The sequence below is a fragment of the Sander lucioperca genome, chromosome 9 (genome assembly GCF_008315115.2).
Source record: "Sander lucioperca isolate FBNREF2018 chromosome 9, SLUC_FBN_1.2, whole genome shotgun sequence".
NCBI classification, from domain to species: Eukaryota; Metazoa; Chordata; class Actinopteri; order Perciformes; family Percidae; genus Sander; species Sander lucioperca.
Window position 1 is genome coordinate 38311786 of NC_050181.1, and position 18542 is coordinate 38330327.

General features: G+C 41.4%; 1 protein-coding gene across 2 annotated transcripts in view; it reads right to left on the reverse strand.

The window, feature by feature from the left end:
* The window catches only part of ece2a (endothelin converting enzyme 2a), an 83839-nt gene that overhangs the window by 26484 nt on the left and 38813 nt on the right, over positions 1–18542 (reverse strand). For both annotated transcript variants that reach the window (XR_004101854.2, XM_031281246.2), the window contains exon 3: positions 13156–13439. Coding sequence is in view for 1 of the 2 variants with exons in the window: in XM_031281246.2 (XP_031137106.1) it covers positions 13156–13439 (284 nt within the window). In the remaining variant the exon portion in view is untranslated. The remainder of the gene's footprint in view (positions 1–13155; positions 13440–18542) is intronic.

Sequence of the window (18542 nt, forward strand, 5' to 3'; positions counted from 1 at the left end):
ATTTAACGGCAAATACAGTTACATCACGTTTTCTTGCTAAGATTTGTTAAAGCTATTTATATCTGAGTAATGGCAGACATTAGGACATTTCTTGGACTTGATTTACATATTTCTTCATCGCTTCACTCTATTGGCACACAGCAACCATAATGACATTTTTTCACATATACAATATTGTGTGTGTGTGTGTGTGTGTGTGTGTGTGCAATGTCTGCCAAAAAGCCTGCCGACAGCTGCTGGCAGTTACTAAGTTTCCGTTGCAGATGCATAAGTCACTGTAACAGCGTCTCGCTTCTTCCAGCATGGGAGGTGTCAGTTAAATAAATGTATAATTATCTGGAGGTTGTCAAGAGGCAGTTTAGTGCGATGCCACGTTGCCTGCCTGAAGAGAATTTTGAAAGAGACTTTTCAGTGCAAAAAAATACAAAGAACTCTGTCTACACATCTGGAGCTGTGACACTGTAAGGCGCAGGGTTCCATCTGTGTTGTGTGTGCTGAAACATGCATGATGTTTTTATGCGTGTCCATGCAAGTATCTGTATGCATGCGTGTCTTTAGCACTAGTGGCCAGCTGTTCAGCAGTGGGATCCCTGCACATCTGGTAGCATGCAGTGGCCTGGAGAGGAGAAGGTATCTAGCATACAGCAATGATGAGAGAAAAAGATCAGATTAAAGACAATAGGGGGGTGACAGAAGGATTGAGAAGATGAAAAGAAGATGGATTTAGCTTCATAAATGAGATAAAAACAAACGGATGTACAATGAGTGCTTGAGAGACACTAGGAAGAAGTTGAATGCACTTGTGCACTCCTGTAGTCTTGTAATTTTCCTTTTATACCAATGAAAATAAACAACCTTGAAAGTATTCGTCATTAGGAAGTGGTGAGGTAAATGTGGTGCCCTTAAAAGATTCATCTTAAAGGAGACACACTGTATCATGCTCATTTTCAGGTTCATGCTTGTATTTAAGGTTTCTACTAGAACATGTTTACATTAAAAAAAATTTTTTTCTCATACTGTCTGACTGAATATACCTGTGTTCCCCCTCTGTCTGAAATGCTCTGTTTTAGCATCTGCCTGACACTGGGTTTCTGCCTATTCACTTAGCAAGTCATCACTTGGGGCCATCTTCCTGATGTATTCCTGGATCTTTGGTGTATAGTGTATAGACTTGGGGTGAACCCTCCATGCACTGTGAGGAGCTTTCTTGTCCATCTCTTCTATATATGTTCATCTAGGAACATAGGCCATATTTTCATTCACATCTTCTAGCAGACTTTCAGAGGGGGATCATCTCTCTCAGGGCAGCTGCCCTTGTCTTAAGCCTGTCTGTTCTTGGATTCGAATATATAAAAATATGTATATGTATATCCACATTTTAATGAACCTAATAAAAGTGATCCTGGAACCTCAAAAATAACTCCCACTTTTAGAACCACACAAAAACCTATGCGAAATGTTATTTAACTACTGCATGTTGATAAAAACACACTTGTATATCTGACAACATGTACAGTAATACTAGGAACACTACAGACTACATTAAAATCTTCACAAATATAAAAAAAACAGTGGGACATCTACAGGAGCTTTCTCCGAGGTTTCTTTAAAGTGGTGCCAAAAAAGGACTATCTGACAATAGGTTACATGATCTGTTTGTACCTGCAGAAAACGGGTCTATTTCTGGCAAGAGGGTCAAGCCTCAAGGGTCCAAATCCGTGATCTCTCCCTGCTTCATCCACTCTTTGAAGCAGCAAATAGCTGTTACCTTAGCTATCTGGCCCATTAGCTCAAAAGCGAGGAAGTAATTTTGGTCAATTGATATGGAACCAGCATTTTGTTGTTTGGCTCGCTAAAATCTGTTTCCTATGAGTCTTCTGTGTGTGCGCGCTGTGGGACTGGAGTGCGGGCAGATAGAAGATCACAAGGATGAGCCATCGACCCGGGCCAGCTTTGGACAGTGAAAGGTTCGGGGAGTGCAAGGAGAGGAAAAATAAAACGCGGTAGAGGAGAGAAAGTGACCCAACTGCAGGCTTGATTGACATGCTGTGTGGAGGAAGGCCATTTTCACAGTTGGTTGAGTCCTACAGTATCTATCCAAAAACACCTCGCACACACCCTCACATGCATGAACATATGCCAATGCACAGACACACAAACAAACAATTGCTCTCTCATGAATGCTCAACGATGCATATCAGATTCCCCAGATATCCAAACACACATATTACGTCCAGAAAAAAAAACAGGTCTGTGGTCGACCCCGTTATGTCAGAGCGATTTTTTCCATCACGTGGGATGAGAGAATGTTCTCTGACCATATACTCTGGAGTAATAGCATTCTCTCATGAACATAAGACTGCATGTTCTCATGATTCCTTGATCTTTTAATGTGCAATGCATGACATAATACATTCCCTATCATGTGTATTAGAGACAAACATGATGATAACAGGGGTGTTGACTGGAATGGATGCAAAACAGACCCAACCTCCTTAACTGGAATTATAACTTTTAACAGGAGAACAAAACAGTAAACACAAAACATTTCAGTCAAGCCTCCTTTTCCTTCCTCCCTACTCTCCGACTTTGAAAAGCGAGTAAGAGGAAAGTGTCTGTATTGATTCTCCTGCATTCAAACACTCTGTGATTGATGAACAAAAGAGAGGAAAGATACGGACGGAGGCAGAGTGGAGTAGGGAGAGTGTATCCTATGGCAGAAGCGTCCAGAAACTGCAGACAACTGAAAAACAGTGCACCCTGTATAAATGACAAAGTTGATGTTTAACTGCCTGAAACAGAGATGTAAATATATATAGCGTTCTGTGATTGTACTCATTTGTGCATGTTTACAGACATGTGTGCCACTGTTTTTAATACATCTTAAATGCAGTAATAATGATGAAGGAATACTGCAAAAGGGCCAAACAAAGGAACAGAGATGCTCTTCTTCACAACACCCAAAATAATCATCTGCACTTTTCCACTCCATTTCAGTAGTCTATGAAATGAAAGACAGAACCAAGCATCAACAATCTACTGGGACTGCATGAAGACAGCAACTATGAGGGGTTGGAAAAAAATAACAGGAATACCTTACTAACGACTGTAATAGCTCTACAATAGTAGTATCTTTGGAAAGCATGTCCTTTTAAAAGTAATAATTAATTACTAATATTAGCTTTTTAGGGGAGTTCAATGAGAAGATTGATAACCCTCTCATGTCTGTCAATAAATAATAAGGCTAAAGCCAGCAGCCGGTTAGCTTAGCTTAGCACAAAGACTGGAAACCGAGGAAGACAGGTAGCCTGGCTCTGTCGTAAGGAAACAAAATCAGAGTACCAGCACCTCTAAAGCTCACTGATTAACATGTTTGATTGTTTGTTTAATCTGTATGAAAATTGAAGTGTAGAAACGATTGGTTGCCAAGCAACCAGTGGAGACACCAGGGGGTTACTGGTCACTGTCATGTATTTTGATCAGAGAAATTGTAAATGATAGCTTAGAGAAAAATAGTTGAAACATCCAAGTAGTGGTAGTTAGAATGCAAACTTCCAACAACACAACTGAACAAAAAGAAAAAAAGAGACTATAAGCTTTAACAGCATTAACTGTCTTGTATGACAAAATAGGTTGTTTCAATGTATTCTTTTATATAATTAATAGTGCCAAAAGAATTCCAGTTTAAAATCAACAAAAAAAAAAAAAACACATTTAGGACATGACCTGTGATGTTGATGAAGGGGTACTTGAACTCATCTGGCAGGGCCAAGCTACGTTCAACAAAAAAAAGATTGGTTGGCAACCACAGCAGTACACGGACCGATGAGGTAGAATAGGCTCAGTCACACACACACACACACACACACACACACACACACACACACACACACACACTCTCCTGGGAAATTTGCGTGGTCTACTAATCTTCTTCAAGGGGTGTATTCCACTCCACTCTACTGCATACAATACAATTATCAGTAAGATAAACTGAAGAGATAAATTGACAGTAACACTATAATACACCTTTGTAATAATGTATTTCCAAGTGTAAGGGTTTTTCTTTTCAGATTTTTCTGACCACACCTCTGCCGAGCTACACTTTCTCTCACTAATTAGCCTCCCCTCCATCTCTTTTCCTGTCCCTTGTCTTTAGTCTTCCTCATCCCTCTCTCCTATATTCTCTTATTCCAATTAATGATCTTCCTCCTTTAGGCATCCGTTGTTTCCATAGGAACAGTGCTCTGTCGATACCGGTCGTCTAGGCAACGGTGAGCTGGGAAGGACATTCTGTGCGAGTGTGTGAGTCTGTGTGTGTGAACGTCACATGTTAACTTGATTTAGTCTGGCCCCTTGCAGTGGCGCAGGTATGTTCTGTGTTCAGTGATTTTATGATTTTCTATCAGACAAATTCTAAGTTTTTTTTGGATGTTGTGCATGTAAAATATATCTAATTTCATATCGTAGTGAAATAAATACCTTTAGTTTCATGTAAAAGATACATTCGTTCTTACATTTCGTACATTGTTCCCCCTCAGTATTGTGCACATACAGTCCACTATGTATGTACCATCATATTCTAAATCTCTCTCTTTGCTTATAGCCTTCTCACACACACACACACACACACACACACACACACACACACACACACACACACACACACACACACACCTGCCAACCCAAGTAAGCACATTACAGGACATGTAACCGTGCGGACAGTACGGTCTTATAAACATGAAACAGTCTTTGTGTGTGTAAGTGAGTGAGTGAGTGAGTGAGAGGGAGAGTGTGTGTGTGTAAAAGGGAACAGAGGGATTGTGTCTGGCTCCGGGGGCTTCCCTATTCACAGCTGGGACAAACCATAACGCTGGATTAACAAAAGTATACACAGATAGAAAGAGTGAACACGAGGTCACTGGATTAAACTGGGACAGACGATAAGAGGGAATATGTAGAAAATGTGTACTAAGGGAAGGAAGTAGGGCTGGGCAATATATCAATATTATATTGATATCGTGATATGAGACTAGACTCTTCAAAATCGTTATATGTCTCAAGTGTTGTCTTTTCCTGGTTTTAAAGGCTACATTACGTTAAAGTGATGTCATTTTCTGAACTTACCAGACTGTTCTAGCTGTTCTATTATTTGCCTTTACCCACTTAGTCATTACATCCACATTACTGATGATTATATGTCAAAAATGTCATTGTATAAAGCACCAATTGTCAACCCTACAATATCGCCGCAATATCGACACTGATGTATTTGGTCAAAAATAAGGTGATATTTGATTTTCTCCATATCGCCCAGCTCTAGAAGGAAGTAAATAAAAAACTGTTTCATTGACTGTGATGACTTGCAACAAATATAACTAATCAGACCTAATGACTTGAATTATCAGGTACTCCTTGAAGAACATCCAAAATACCGTGATATTCAATGTGATAAACAGTAAATATGGCATAGAATAAATATATTATACAGTGCATCTATGTGTTGTTTTGACGGTGGTTTTGGTGTGTGTGTTTGTGTGTGTGGGGGGGGGCAGGCCATCTGCCACCGTGAGTGGCGAGTGTATGTTTGACTGAGCACTTGCACAGAATCATGCCTGAAATGTGTGAAAATCTCTGGAGGGCAGGGAGGCCTCGGCTCACCAGTCCATTCCCTGACACACACACACACACACACACACACACACACACGCGGACTCAAGGGCACATGTAAAAGCAGATCTGTGATTATGCATGCACACACACACGGACATTTTGTAAACCCACACACAAGTGCGTGGACAGACAAGCGCCACAACAAAACAAACTAAAAAAACACACCCTGTCTTTGATCCCATCCTCACATCTCTACACACGCGCGACAAGAATTGCAAATTACCCACGTTCCCTCTCCCTCAATGTGCTCCACTGCTCTACTTTCCCTCTGCTGGAACTGGAAAAGGACGGGGCTCATCGGGCCAACACTCTCACACACACAAACCATAGGAGGTATAAACACAAAATGATGAAGAAATACTCACAAAAGCATGATTGTGCAGCAATACACACATATTCACACATGCACCTGCAAAGCGGCCTGTAGGTTTACAAACTCAAGCATATAAACACACATACACAAATTTGCAGTTTAGGGATGCACACGCATAAAAAAATACAACAGCATCCATAAGCCCATATGTGTAAAAATGATGTGGGAAGAAAAGGGCTCACAAGGCTTTAAGATAAACACAAACACACAAGCAGTGACGTAAAGAATATACTTCTGCTGCTATGAACCAATGATGAACTGCTCAAGTCTTGGACTCGGACTCGAGTCACTATTCTCTGGACTCGTGGTCTCGCACACTGATGACTTGGACTTGGACTTAAAGATTTATGAAATCGGACTTGAGCATTCATGAAATAGGAAATAAAAATAACACCTTTAATTCAACCGAAAGACACGTGTTGCAGCACAGTGTTTCTATTTCAGCTCAGTGTAAGAGTCTTTGTGTTTTTCTCCTCTCCTCACACACACACACACACACACACACATAATGATTAAAAAAAACAATGTAACTGATCTCAGCTGGTATTCTGTCTGTAATGGAGTGGAATGGAAATTTCTTAGTGACCCCAAACTTTTGAGCGGTAGTGTGTGTGTGTGTGTGTGTGTATACATACATATATACATATATATATATATATATATATATACATACATATACATACATATATACATACATATATATATATATATATATATATATATATATATACACACATACATACATATTGTATATACAAGCATATAAGTCCCACATGCATAGGAGCTCAATATTTACATCTATGCTAAAATATGAATTTGGCAGAAACTCCTAAATCCAGATTGTACTGAATCTATGTTAATAATGTCAGGTCTTAAGTGAAGCCTATAAATTGTACTTCACTTTGGTCTATTTTTAAGCTTCACCTTTTAGAACATGGGTGAGACAGAAAAAGAGAAAGTGTGAAAAGCTAAAAAGAGAAGGAGAAAGACAATAAAGTGGATTGGTGTAATCCACTTTATCCTGGTACAAAAGGTTTAAACAGCAATAAAAACATGCCCACATCAAGGCACACACACACACACGCACGTACGTACACACGCACACACGCGCGCGCGTGCATGTGTGTGTGTGTCCTAATATAAATATTCCTCTGGGGCCGTCTTCCGGCAGGTGTCCAAGCTTCCCGGTAATGGAGCAGGGGAGAACTCTCCACAGCAGGAGCCAGGGACAACCAATCAATGTCAATAAATGTCTTACATTCTGCATTAAACCAGCTCAGGATGATGTCATGACATGAGCCTCCCCACCATGATGGGTTTTCATGATTCTATCTCCAACTCCTCGCTCACTTGCAAATGCAGTTTGGCTAAAATGTGCCTGAAACTGAGCACAGAAATCTTATGAATCAGCTTGAGAACAAAACTCGCATCTCATTCAGAAAGGAGATTCGTCACCTTAGATGTGAAATAAAGAAGCTTAACAAGCTGTATAAAACCAGCTCGCTGGTAGAAAAAGAAGGCATCAAGGACTTAACAAACAGCTTCACCAGTACTCTACTCGGACAACAAAAACCAGGCACTCTATCCTGCGGGATGCACACAGCGACCCCCGTAGGTGTCAGGAAATAGGAGCCAAGCGTAATGTTTGCAAACCTGGAAAACCATCAGCTGAGCTGATTGTGAAGGAGCCAACGTGGCAGGAAATCCAAGGCATCATCCGGAAAGCCGCCAAAGCATCAGCTGCCCCAGGCCCAAGCGGTATATCTGATAAGGTCTAGAAGAAATGCCCAAAACCTCTCCAGATGTTAAGGAAGATCATGAGAAAGATCTGGGCCAAAGACACAATTCCATCAAGCTGGGAATTGGCAGAGGGATGCTTTATTCCAAAGGAAGAGGGTTTCTCCACTATACACTGTGTCAATGTCATGGCAAACACAGGTGTCACTAATAAAACAAACTGATACCTCGTTTACACGTACATGGTTATTTTGAAAAATGGAGACATTTCCCTTCGTTTGTGCCCTTCGTTTACACACAAACGGAGAATTTGCCTCCGAAAACGATTCTTTCTAAAAAAAACTCCGGCCAGAGTGGAGATTTGGGAAAACTTTGTTTGCACGTTTGCATGTAAACTGAGACAAACGGAGGTTTAGGCAGCCGAGGAAGTGAGGAAGAGAAGAGAGAGGAAGTGATTCGTTGCTGCTGTTGCTATTTTCGGGATTCTGATTGACAGCCACGTGTAAACGTAGCATGAGTTATCATTAATGTTTGTAGTTACACCAATATCTGCCAGAAGAAATAATGTTTAGTTCCACCACATCGTATTTTGGGGGAGCGTTAACAGCAGCACAAACTACATGATTTAAAGTCTGATTAATACATTGAATTGGTCAAGACAAATAAGTCTGAATTGATCTCACAAAGCAGGTTACCACGGACAATCATTTTCTTGTAGTGTGGATGAGTCACAGTTCTTTTCACCAAACTGACACTTTCAGGCTAATCAAACCATTGAAACGCCCATTAAAGTCTCCAAAACACAAAGAAAATTTGTTCTCAGTTCTAAGTCCGCACAAAACACCAACAATTCTCTTCTTCACAAAGTTTTAAATTCTCGGCTTTAAAGTTTTCTGCTGCACGTAAAGAATTGCCCTCAATTCAAATCCTCTCACTAATAAACTGACACTATGCAGAATTACCATTCCAGTGCCCTTAAGCAATAAAACGACTGACACCAGAGACACTGTTCTTCAGCACCCTCTCTGCACTTTGACCTCCTAGTAAGGAGGTCAAATAAAGAACATCTCCATGTACATCAATAAAGTAAAAGAAAAAATGACTTAAAAATCTACTTCTTTGAACAAGACTTTGAAACATTTTAATATGACTTTAAAACTAGCTCCTTACCTGTTTGAACAAGCCCATGGACTAGTCTTTACCTCTTTAAAGAGGACTAAAGGTTAACAATTAAAACTGTTAGACTGAGATGATATCCAATGAAGGAGTCTCCATAGCAACAGTAAGAGTGATTCACAGAGCATGCCAGGCCAGTGCCAGTAAAATAAATTTCACATCTCAGTGCACCACAGCCTCTGCTGTGAGACTGTGTGTGTGTGTGTGTGTGTGTGTGTGTGTGTGTGTGTGTGTGTGTGTGTGTGTGTGTGTGTGTGTGTGTGAGAGATTGGTACACATATTGTACCATGATTCTATATACAGGATGCACGTGCTTGGCAGGCACCAGCGATGACTGTGTGAGGACGTGTTTGAAGTTCTGCATTTTCTGGTGCATTTGATGTTTGTTCTGTGCCGCTGTACCTTTCGTTATTTTAACATACATGTTTTTGCATGGTTTGTTATCATGCTGATGTGAAGTAAGATCTTTCGATGTGAAGTGGTATCACTCTCAAAGCAGATTTAAGATTAAAGTGTGATGCACTCTTTTCCCTCCCCTCCCTCTTCCTCCCTCTCCCTTGCTTCCATCTTCGCATCTGTCTCACACTGGCGCACTGCTCATTAGCTTGCTGTCAGTCTCAGTTTCTGTCTCCCTTTTCCCCCTTCTTTTTCTCAGTCTCCTGTGCTGTAATGCAGTTTCCCTCCCTTTTCTCACACTCCTCTTTCTCCCTTTCTATTCAATCCCTTCTTCTGAGGTGAATTCAGAAAAAGATCCTTCAGGGATCTTTTCTTTTCATCACTCAGGCCATTTTCCTGCTTCTTCAGTGTTTTTCGCCTTACTTTTGCTTTCTCATCTCTCTCCATCTGTCCCCTTTTTCATTTAGTGAGAATGTTTTTTTTTGTGGTAAGAAATGAAAGTGGGCTCTGAACCCACCTCCCACATTCCTGCAAAACACACATGCATACATACACTCACATACAGTGAAATCGTGACTGCTGTACCCATACAAGCCACAGTAAGAGAGAATAATACACCAGCGCAGAGAGCTATCGACATCTCTGTGTGCAAATACTGGTTTGTGTGTGTGATCACAAAGATGCACAACGCTCACAGTGCAGCAGAGAACATGAACACAATCACACATTACATCTCCACACAGCCCTGAGCATAGAGCAGGTGAGAGAACCCAGAGTGGAAATGAGAGGAAAACAGAGAGTGAGAGGCAGAAGTGAGAAGAAGAGATGGTGTGAAGGGAAGCATGTGATGACTGACTTTCTTGCAGTAATGGCTTTCAAAACGGGGCTGCTTCGTGAGTTTGGCTTCACTTCTTTTGAAGAGAAGTCAAATCCTCCCATCTGTCCCCCAAACACACCCACTGATCCTTCTTTAATACTTCCTTCTGTTAGAGGAAAACACCCAGGACATGTTCTATGTCTTTGTGCATGTGCACGTGTGTGTGTGTGTGTGTGTGTGTGTGTGTGTGTGTGTGTGTGTGTTGCTATTGGCAGATGCTGTCCTTAAAAACCTGGCCTATATACAGCATAGTGTATGCCTTTGTTTACTGCTTGAGCCAAGCTTGTCCCCGGTTAAGCTCGTAGCATTAAACTCCGAGGTTGATTTGGAATGATCAAAAGAGCCTTTAAATAGTCCGATAACATTTTTCCAGCCTCATTTTCTCTCGAGGATGAATGCCATTAATGCATGCAATGCATCATGCTGATCACTTTATTTAAAAGGGACATCAATTTCACCCCGTGACTGCACAGTGATGTATCAATTAAGGTTGTCACTTTTTCAAAAAACAAAAAGTTTTAACTAATTCCAACTTGCACGGAATTTGGGCTTCAACTGACTACAAATCTCTCGAATGTCCAGTCAATTTAAAGGAGTGGAACGGACTTCTCTCATGCAGGAAATACTGATTTATACACCCAGTTTACAGAACTGCATGGCGAAAACAATACGAACAGCCAAAAATGAAGGACACTGCTTGGCTTCAGTGAGTGCAAGCACTTAATGGAGTGGGATGACAATAAAGTTTGACATAATAAGTCAAATGCTGTTGTTGCTAGCTCCTGCAGTGTATGCCAACAACACTGCCGACACTTTTGTCTGTCCCAAGTGACAAGCTAACATTACAGTTGTGTTGTACGGGGTCAGCAAAGAGACACACATTGCATTTCAGGAACTCCCCCGTGCTGCAGTACAAGTAAGGAACAGGTAGACCTGTACCAACTATATCTGACCAGATTGGCACAAAAGGCAGACAAGGTTTGCATGGATACAACCCATCCACTTTCAGTGGAGTTCAAGCCGCTCCCTTCTGGTCGTAGATATAGATACCCTAACGTCAGAACCAACCGAGCAAAAAACTCATTCAATCCCAATTAAATAAGATGTGGGGAGGGGTATGACTGGAGGAGGAATATATGTGAAGTATTGTGCAGTAGTTTCATTTATTTATGACATTAGGCCTTTTAGGGAAGTGCAACATACTCCTTTTTACTGTATTCTATTTATTGATGTGTGTATGTTATGTGTTAGATAAATAGTGCTGTAGAGGTCTGGTTCAATGTTTGTGTTGTGGATTATGTGTCAATATACCTGTACTGTACAACAAATTGCCTCTCGGGGACATTAAAGTTTTCTAAGTCTAAGGCACAGCCTCTCGTACTATACACATGAATTTAAACAGATGGCACACATCACAGATCTAACATTTAATTTGTTTTTTTTCATTCAAAATAGGGCTGCGAGAGCTGCAACTAACTTATTTTTCATTACTGATTAATCTGTTGATTATTTTTCAATTAAAGGTGCCCCACGGAGTTAGGTTCCAGCTTTGGTGTTTCTCACTCAAACTCACTGTGTGTATTCTTGAGGCCTGACAAACATGTTCAGTGGAACATTCAACTGAAAAGCACCATCATATTTTCATTTATGTGTACTTTTAAAATATCAGGTTAAAAGGCCAGTATTTTTTTCAGTTTAAATGTGCACTAACATTAGGTGCACTTAGTCCTCTCTGCCTGCTTCTATTAAAATGATTCACACAAACTGACCTTTCCCACTGCTGCATTTACTGTAATTTTATATTCAGTGTATTCAGCTGAAACTATACCTGCAATTACAAACCTAACTTTGAATTCCAACTCATTTGGCAGTGCTCTGTAAATGGTGGCAGTGTCATTCTTTCCCATTCAGAGCTCGGGAGTCACCTACTTCAGTTGATAGCAGCATTATCTTGTCTTAGCGTGTTAGGGTCAAGCACGGCTAATGGCCAAAACATTGTCATTGTCACATTGATACAGTGGTGGTTAGTGCTCCAGCCAGCAGCTGAAGGGCACTCCACACCATGTAAGTCAACTGATGGGCTGTGGAGATGGATTGGAAATGTTAAGTGCCACTATCACCGATTTCACTGTCAGGGAGAAGTCACTTACAGCTAAACTCTTACCGTAGCAGAGCATTCAAATCATCATAGGCATGTAAAGACTTGTGTAGCTTGTACAATACTGACTGTAAAATAAAACCTACAGAATATATTTCAAGTAGCCTTTTTGTTATGTGTATCACTGCTGAAAAAGATTATTTAAGTATTGTAGAAGTTAAACAGGCTATGGAAGTTGCTGAATCTTACTTGTTAGGAGCTAAAACATTTCCCCAATGTTTGTCCCAACCGAATGCTGTTCAGAAGAATTAAGGTGTGTCTCAATTCGGATACCTCCGTGAGTACACTCACATGTAGTACACTGTGTACACTATGTACCGTAGTGCGTACATTTCAACAAGTGCCATGTCACTCTTATGTAGTTACCTTCAAGTAAAGTGTAACCCAACTTTGTTCTCCGATTTTATCCAAGTGCAGATGTCGATTCTGCAACACAGATGAACTGCAAGGAGCCGTTTTTAGCATTCAACCCCACTGAAAAAACTGCTGCAGCTGAAAAGTTGATCTACTAGCATTACCGTAATAACGGTATTTGACGGGTGGACTTCAGTATTTAGCAATGACAGTTGACGTTTGGCATATTTGTTGAAGTGCGCAAACACACAGACATAGAACACAACAGGACAGAAACATAAGTGCGCTAATGTGTGCCAGCGTATGTTTTGCCAAAAAATGTAATCAATTTTGGCATGAATTTCCAATAAAACTTGTGATCTCAATTTGAGAAATATTCAACCTATGTCAGGATTCACAGATTTTTAACAATACCTCTGTGAGTGCTTGGTGAATGAAACAGGCAGTGTGAGGGGACACCTCCCAAGGTGTCTTCTCTTCCACCATGATGGCGTCCAGTGTGGCCTTCTCTAGGATGACATCGAAGGACGCATTGGGGAAGGATAGCTGTCGCACGTCCATCTCATGCCAGGTCATACGCGGGCAATCGCTGTACCTGGCACTCATTGCACTGATGCACACAGAGGAGTAGTCTATGTTGGTGATGGAGTGGTAGCCGGCACTGTACATGTCGCCGCTCATACTGCTGTTTCCACACCCTGAAGGAAAAAGAAAGGAGAGAGAAGGACAAGTGAACATGGGACAATGTTGGGAGAGGAAACAAAGTCGTGGGGAGAGATGAGGAGCTAGCAGAGGACTAAAACCATTATGTCTTTGATGACTCAAATCCCCAGTATGTTTTTCTGTATGAGTATACGATGGTGTGATCAATACAGCAAACAACATCATGAAAAAGCAAGTTCCTATCATGGCAACAAAGACTGCTATGACTGGTCCCACCTCCTGTGATTGATGAGACACATAAGTCCACACAGTTTCTATTTGATCAAGCTGCAGAGCAGAGATGGAAACCTCCCACTCCAGAGGACCAAATGGTCACTCATATAAAGTGTGTTCAGAAGGGAAGACGCCTATTCTGACAGGAACTCAGACTGAACAAAATTTGTCACAAGCAACAAGGTTTCAACTTGTAGCTCGTCACCGGGTGACGGATTGGAAGAAAGCCACGGAGGGAAATGAAAGAGGACAAAAGAAAAGTGAAGATTGCCTCTTATGTAGCAAGACGAGATGAAAATAATCTACTGAATGCTGCATTTCACCTTTTGGATCAGATGACTCATAGATTGTGTAGATGGAGGAGGAGGGGGAGGAGGAGTAGGTGGCGAAGACAGGTAAAAGAAAAAAGAGGAACGGTGCAGTAGGAGGAGGACATGGGGGAGACATATATACTACCTTCATGCACATATTCAGTTTCAGTAAAGGTAAAGTTCATGTGTGTTAGCCTTGGAAATGCTCATATTATCTTGTACTTATGAAAGTGTGCGTGCGTGCACTTCTGTTTTTAACGGTATCCGCCTGGGAAGGGGGCAGAGTGTGATAGGTGGGGCTGTGACTTCCGGCAGCATGTTGGCACCGACACCTATGTTGCAAACGTGTGGCTGGCGCTTGTTATCACCTTACTGCTTCGACTAATTACCAGCCTCCAAAAGCTTCATGTGTTTGTGGGCACGTGTGCGTGCTTGTAAGACAAATTCAGTTAGCAGCTTCACACACTAAACAACACATTTAGGTGTCTCTGTGTGTGTGTGTGTGTGTGTGTGTGTGTGTGTGTGTGTGTGTGTGTGTGTGTGTGTGTGTGTGTGTGTGTGTGTGGTATGTAGAAACATTACATGTATGTTGTACACTCATAATAACATGTATATGTCTATCACACATATACATGTTATTAGACACGTTATTAGACAGCAGATAGGAACTATGAAAACAGAATTAAAGTGACAAGGAGAGAAGCAACACCAGTCATATAAGCATTACACATTGTAAAGCAAGACAAAACTGTGCCTGTTAGCTGCTTATTCCCGCAGATGCTTGTGTGTGTGTGTGTGTGTGTGCGTGCGTGCGTGCGTGCGTGCGTGCGTGCGTGCGTGCGTGTGTGTGTGTGTGTGTGTGTGTGTGTGTGTGTGTGTGTGTGTGTGTGTGTGTGTGTGTGTGTGTGCATGCGTTCCACATATCAGAGGGCTGGAGCCCTTGATGGCTATCCCCGTGACGTTGGCTTCAAAACAAGGGAGGAAATATGTCAGTGCTGCTTGTCACATTCAAATCGTTCTTTGTGGATGATTGGGAATATGAGAAGATAGGTCAGGGTTGAATTGCAAAGACTCAACAGGTTATTTTAGATAACTTTAAATCTTACTTTATGTGTGCCAAAAGCAAACAACAGCTTTGGAAAATACATTTTGCATGGAGGAGAGGCAACCTGACAGACAAGATATGACTGATAGGAACACTGGAGATATTTTTCCATCTCAAAAAGGGTCAAAAATAACATAACAAACGGTGGCATCATCCTTTATGGAAACAAGGACAATCAGTTCACATCTACTATTCAGTTTATGGTGAGAATGAGAGTCTGCTGCTATGTTTCATGCCCAGGTTTGGTACTCTCCAGAGTGGGTTAAATCCCTCCTGCACTCCCCTCTCAAATCCCCAAGCATGCCGGACATTGTTTCCGAAGGGTTCCCCCCGCTGACACAGCTATGTGTGTGCGTGGGTTTTCTTTTTCCATGCACTCGGCTCTGAGGAAGGGGCATCATTCCTAGGGGTTGTCACGACAATTATAGTTGCCAGGCTGTCATCAAAGATACTAGTCTCATATATATACACACACACACACACACACACACACACACACACACACACAGATATGAGGAAACTAGTCGATATGCGATAACATTGTTGAATATCGCAATAACGATATTACTTGCGATAAACACATTAAAGTGTACTCAGTTTTGCATTTCTGCTGCTTTCAGTATTCTGCTAAATACACTAATATAAGGAATTAATTTCTAACATTCTTTTATCGAACACTGAATTGAACATAAAAGCGATGACTAAAAAAAAAAACACTTCTTATACCACTTCTTATAACTAACACAAGAAAATCAGAGTGTCTTTCGCAATTTCTTGCAGCTTTTCGCAACTGTGTCTATTGCGCCAGTTAATATTGCGCTGATGATTAAAAAAAAATAAAACGATATATTGTGCAGCCCTAACACAAACGCACACACAAAGAAGAATGTACTGCGTTTGGGGAGATCCTATAGTGTATGTATCATGTTTGTGTGACAAAGGTTTATTCAGGATACCAGGCCAGTCCAGACCAGTCTGGAGCCTGTTTTTCTTCCAGCTGGAAGCGAGGCAGCTATAACCTCCTGATAGCGCATCCTAACTGGATTATCCAGAGCAGCAGAGAAGGAGACTAAAGTTAGAGGTGTCATATCACCTCGTTCTGCTGGCTGTGTGAGTGTGCATGTGTGTGTGATGGAAAATTTGAGTCCTGGTCTTATAAAGTATCATACCACTTATAACCAATCGGCAAAAAGCAAACTGCGGTGAACATCCGTCATCCGTTTGTGGTATGTGTAAACTGTTTGTTAGTTCATGCGTTTTGTTAATCATGTCCCTTGTTAATCGTGTCCATTTATATAGGAAACTCTGCACAAACAAGGTTGTTGTTTTTATAAATAGGAGAAGAAAAAAAAACCATCTGCTAGCACAGAAAGAAATGTCGGCCAAACATGGAAGTGGCTCGTTCCTGCAGACTCAGAGATGCTCTGTCCAACAATGGTATCAGGTTGCATGACTGACCTCACAAACCCTTTGATGTTCAAGAAAAAGCTTGACATGTGACTCTCACAGGAAAGGAAGCCTCAGAGCTAATCCACTGAAATAACCCAGCATTCCTCTGCTGCTCGTCAGCTTACCAAACACCAGGAAAAGGGGCCACACAACAGGAGAAAGTATTTTCCTAAATTAAACTGTTAAGCTACAGTGTTCCACCATAGGAGGGGTTAAGTTAGTTCAGCATTCAATCCACAACGTCCATGTCATAAAAAGATGAAAATAGACATGATCAAATTGCAAACAGCAGAACTCCTACAATAAAAACCCGAGTTTCAAAAATGTAACCGACACCTGCTGATATTTCTGGGATTTCCCACAAGGAATGACCCCATTTAACACTTTGCTACAGTAAATTATCAAGATGGCTGTCTACGTGGGTGCTCACCTCATTTATAGCACAAGTATACGGGATAGTGTTACAGCAAAGTGTGCATTGGTAATCTCAGAACTATATGATTATTACATAAAATTTTAGCATATGCTTGCTCTCCATCTAGAAAGTGCTGCTCCAGCAGAAAATCTGCATTTATATTATCACAAAAATGTGTCCAAAACTAAGCGATCACATCCTAATTTGGAATGAAACGCCAGCCCGTCCTCACACCAAACATGTCAGCTAAGATTTAAGGTTCCTTTATAGTCATTTTATTGGTTTACAGTCATGCTCCTTGACTCTTACACAACATGAACTGTTGGAGATTTGACCTTATGGGCTATCAGGTGACCCCCGTCCACATAAACAGAACAGAGTCCATCTATGGTCAGGAGGGGTGGTGGGTGGGGAACCCCTGCGAGCGAGCCAGCGGTCTGAAATATCAAAGCTGCTATCTCTGAGGTGAGACGAGAGCAGCAGTGGAAACTCCATGATGTCAGAGGCATGCAGGGTACTCACTCACAAACCCAGATTGGTTTAGACACATTAAGGATGGGGACTGTGGCCAGTGCTGATGAAAGGTATTGTTCACATGTGCTCTACCAACAACACTGAGCCCCACCACCCCCGCACACCCTGCAGGCTCTGGGCTAGCCCGAGGTAAACTGATGCCAACGGTGACACTTCACAAAGTTCACCTGCATCTCCTATAAAAGTGTTTGTTTTTGTGTGTGCTTGTGTGTGTGCATGCATATTAATTACAAGGCTGCATGTTAAGTGTATGCTTAGTGTCTGGGCTTGTATTGGTCCAGTGTTGAGCGAGAGGCCGAGACTGAAAGGGGCTGCAATGTAATCCTACTGGGCAATTATGCACCATCAATTTACATCCACTAAAAGTGCTTGTTTTTGCCATGACAGGCTCAGATTGTTATAATAAGTGTCTGACTCAAGCAGCATCTTTCGTGCCTTAAAAATCAAGCCAATGCAGAAGTGCCTTAAACCTGCATTCTATCAAACTTTCCGCAACTCTACTGGCTCTAAAAATATTATGTATGTTTCTATAGTAGTCTATTGGGAAAGGACCATACCGTTATTACCTTAACAAACATTTATGGCCTCAATTGCTAGTTTCAAGTCGTCTTCAATACAGCACGATGTTCATTTTGTAAATCATGGTCCCATTAATTTTAAAATAAGACGATAACCTGTCAAGACGATAACCAACCTGTCAATCATGATAGAGGCTTAGCGATGCGTATCCATGGCCCTGTGTACATTAAAATAGCCGTTAACTTGTTTGTCCATGTTTTCATCTTAAACTTTGACTCTCTTACTGTGTGCTTTTACTTCAAAGTTAATTGGAACTAGCTAGCTAGTGCTAGCTGGTAACTTAAGAGAAAGTCTGCTGATTTTTAACCAGCTGTGTACTGCTGTACATGCTGACATACAGCACTAGTACATAGAGGGTACCGTGTACTACATTACCTGCCTGTAAAACTCTGCTGGATGACTCAGAAGGGTTGAAAATCTGTGATTTTTCCTCTTTTAGCATTTAGCTTAGCGCAGCACCATCGAAACCATA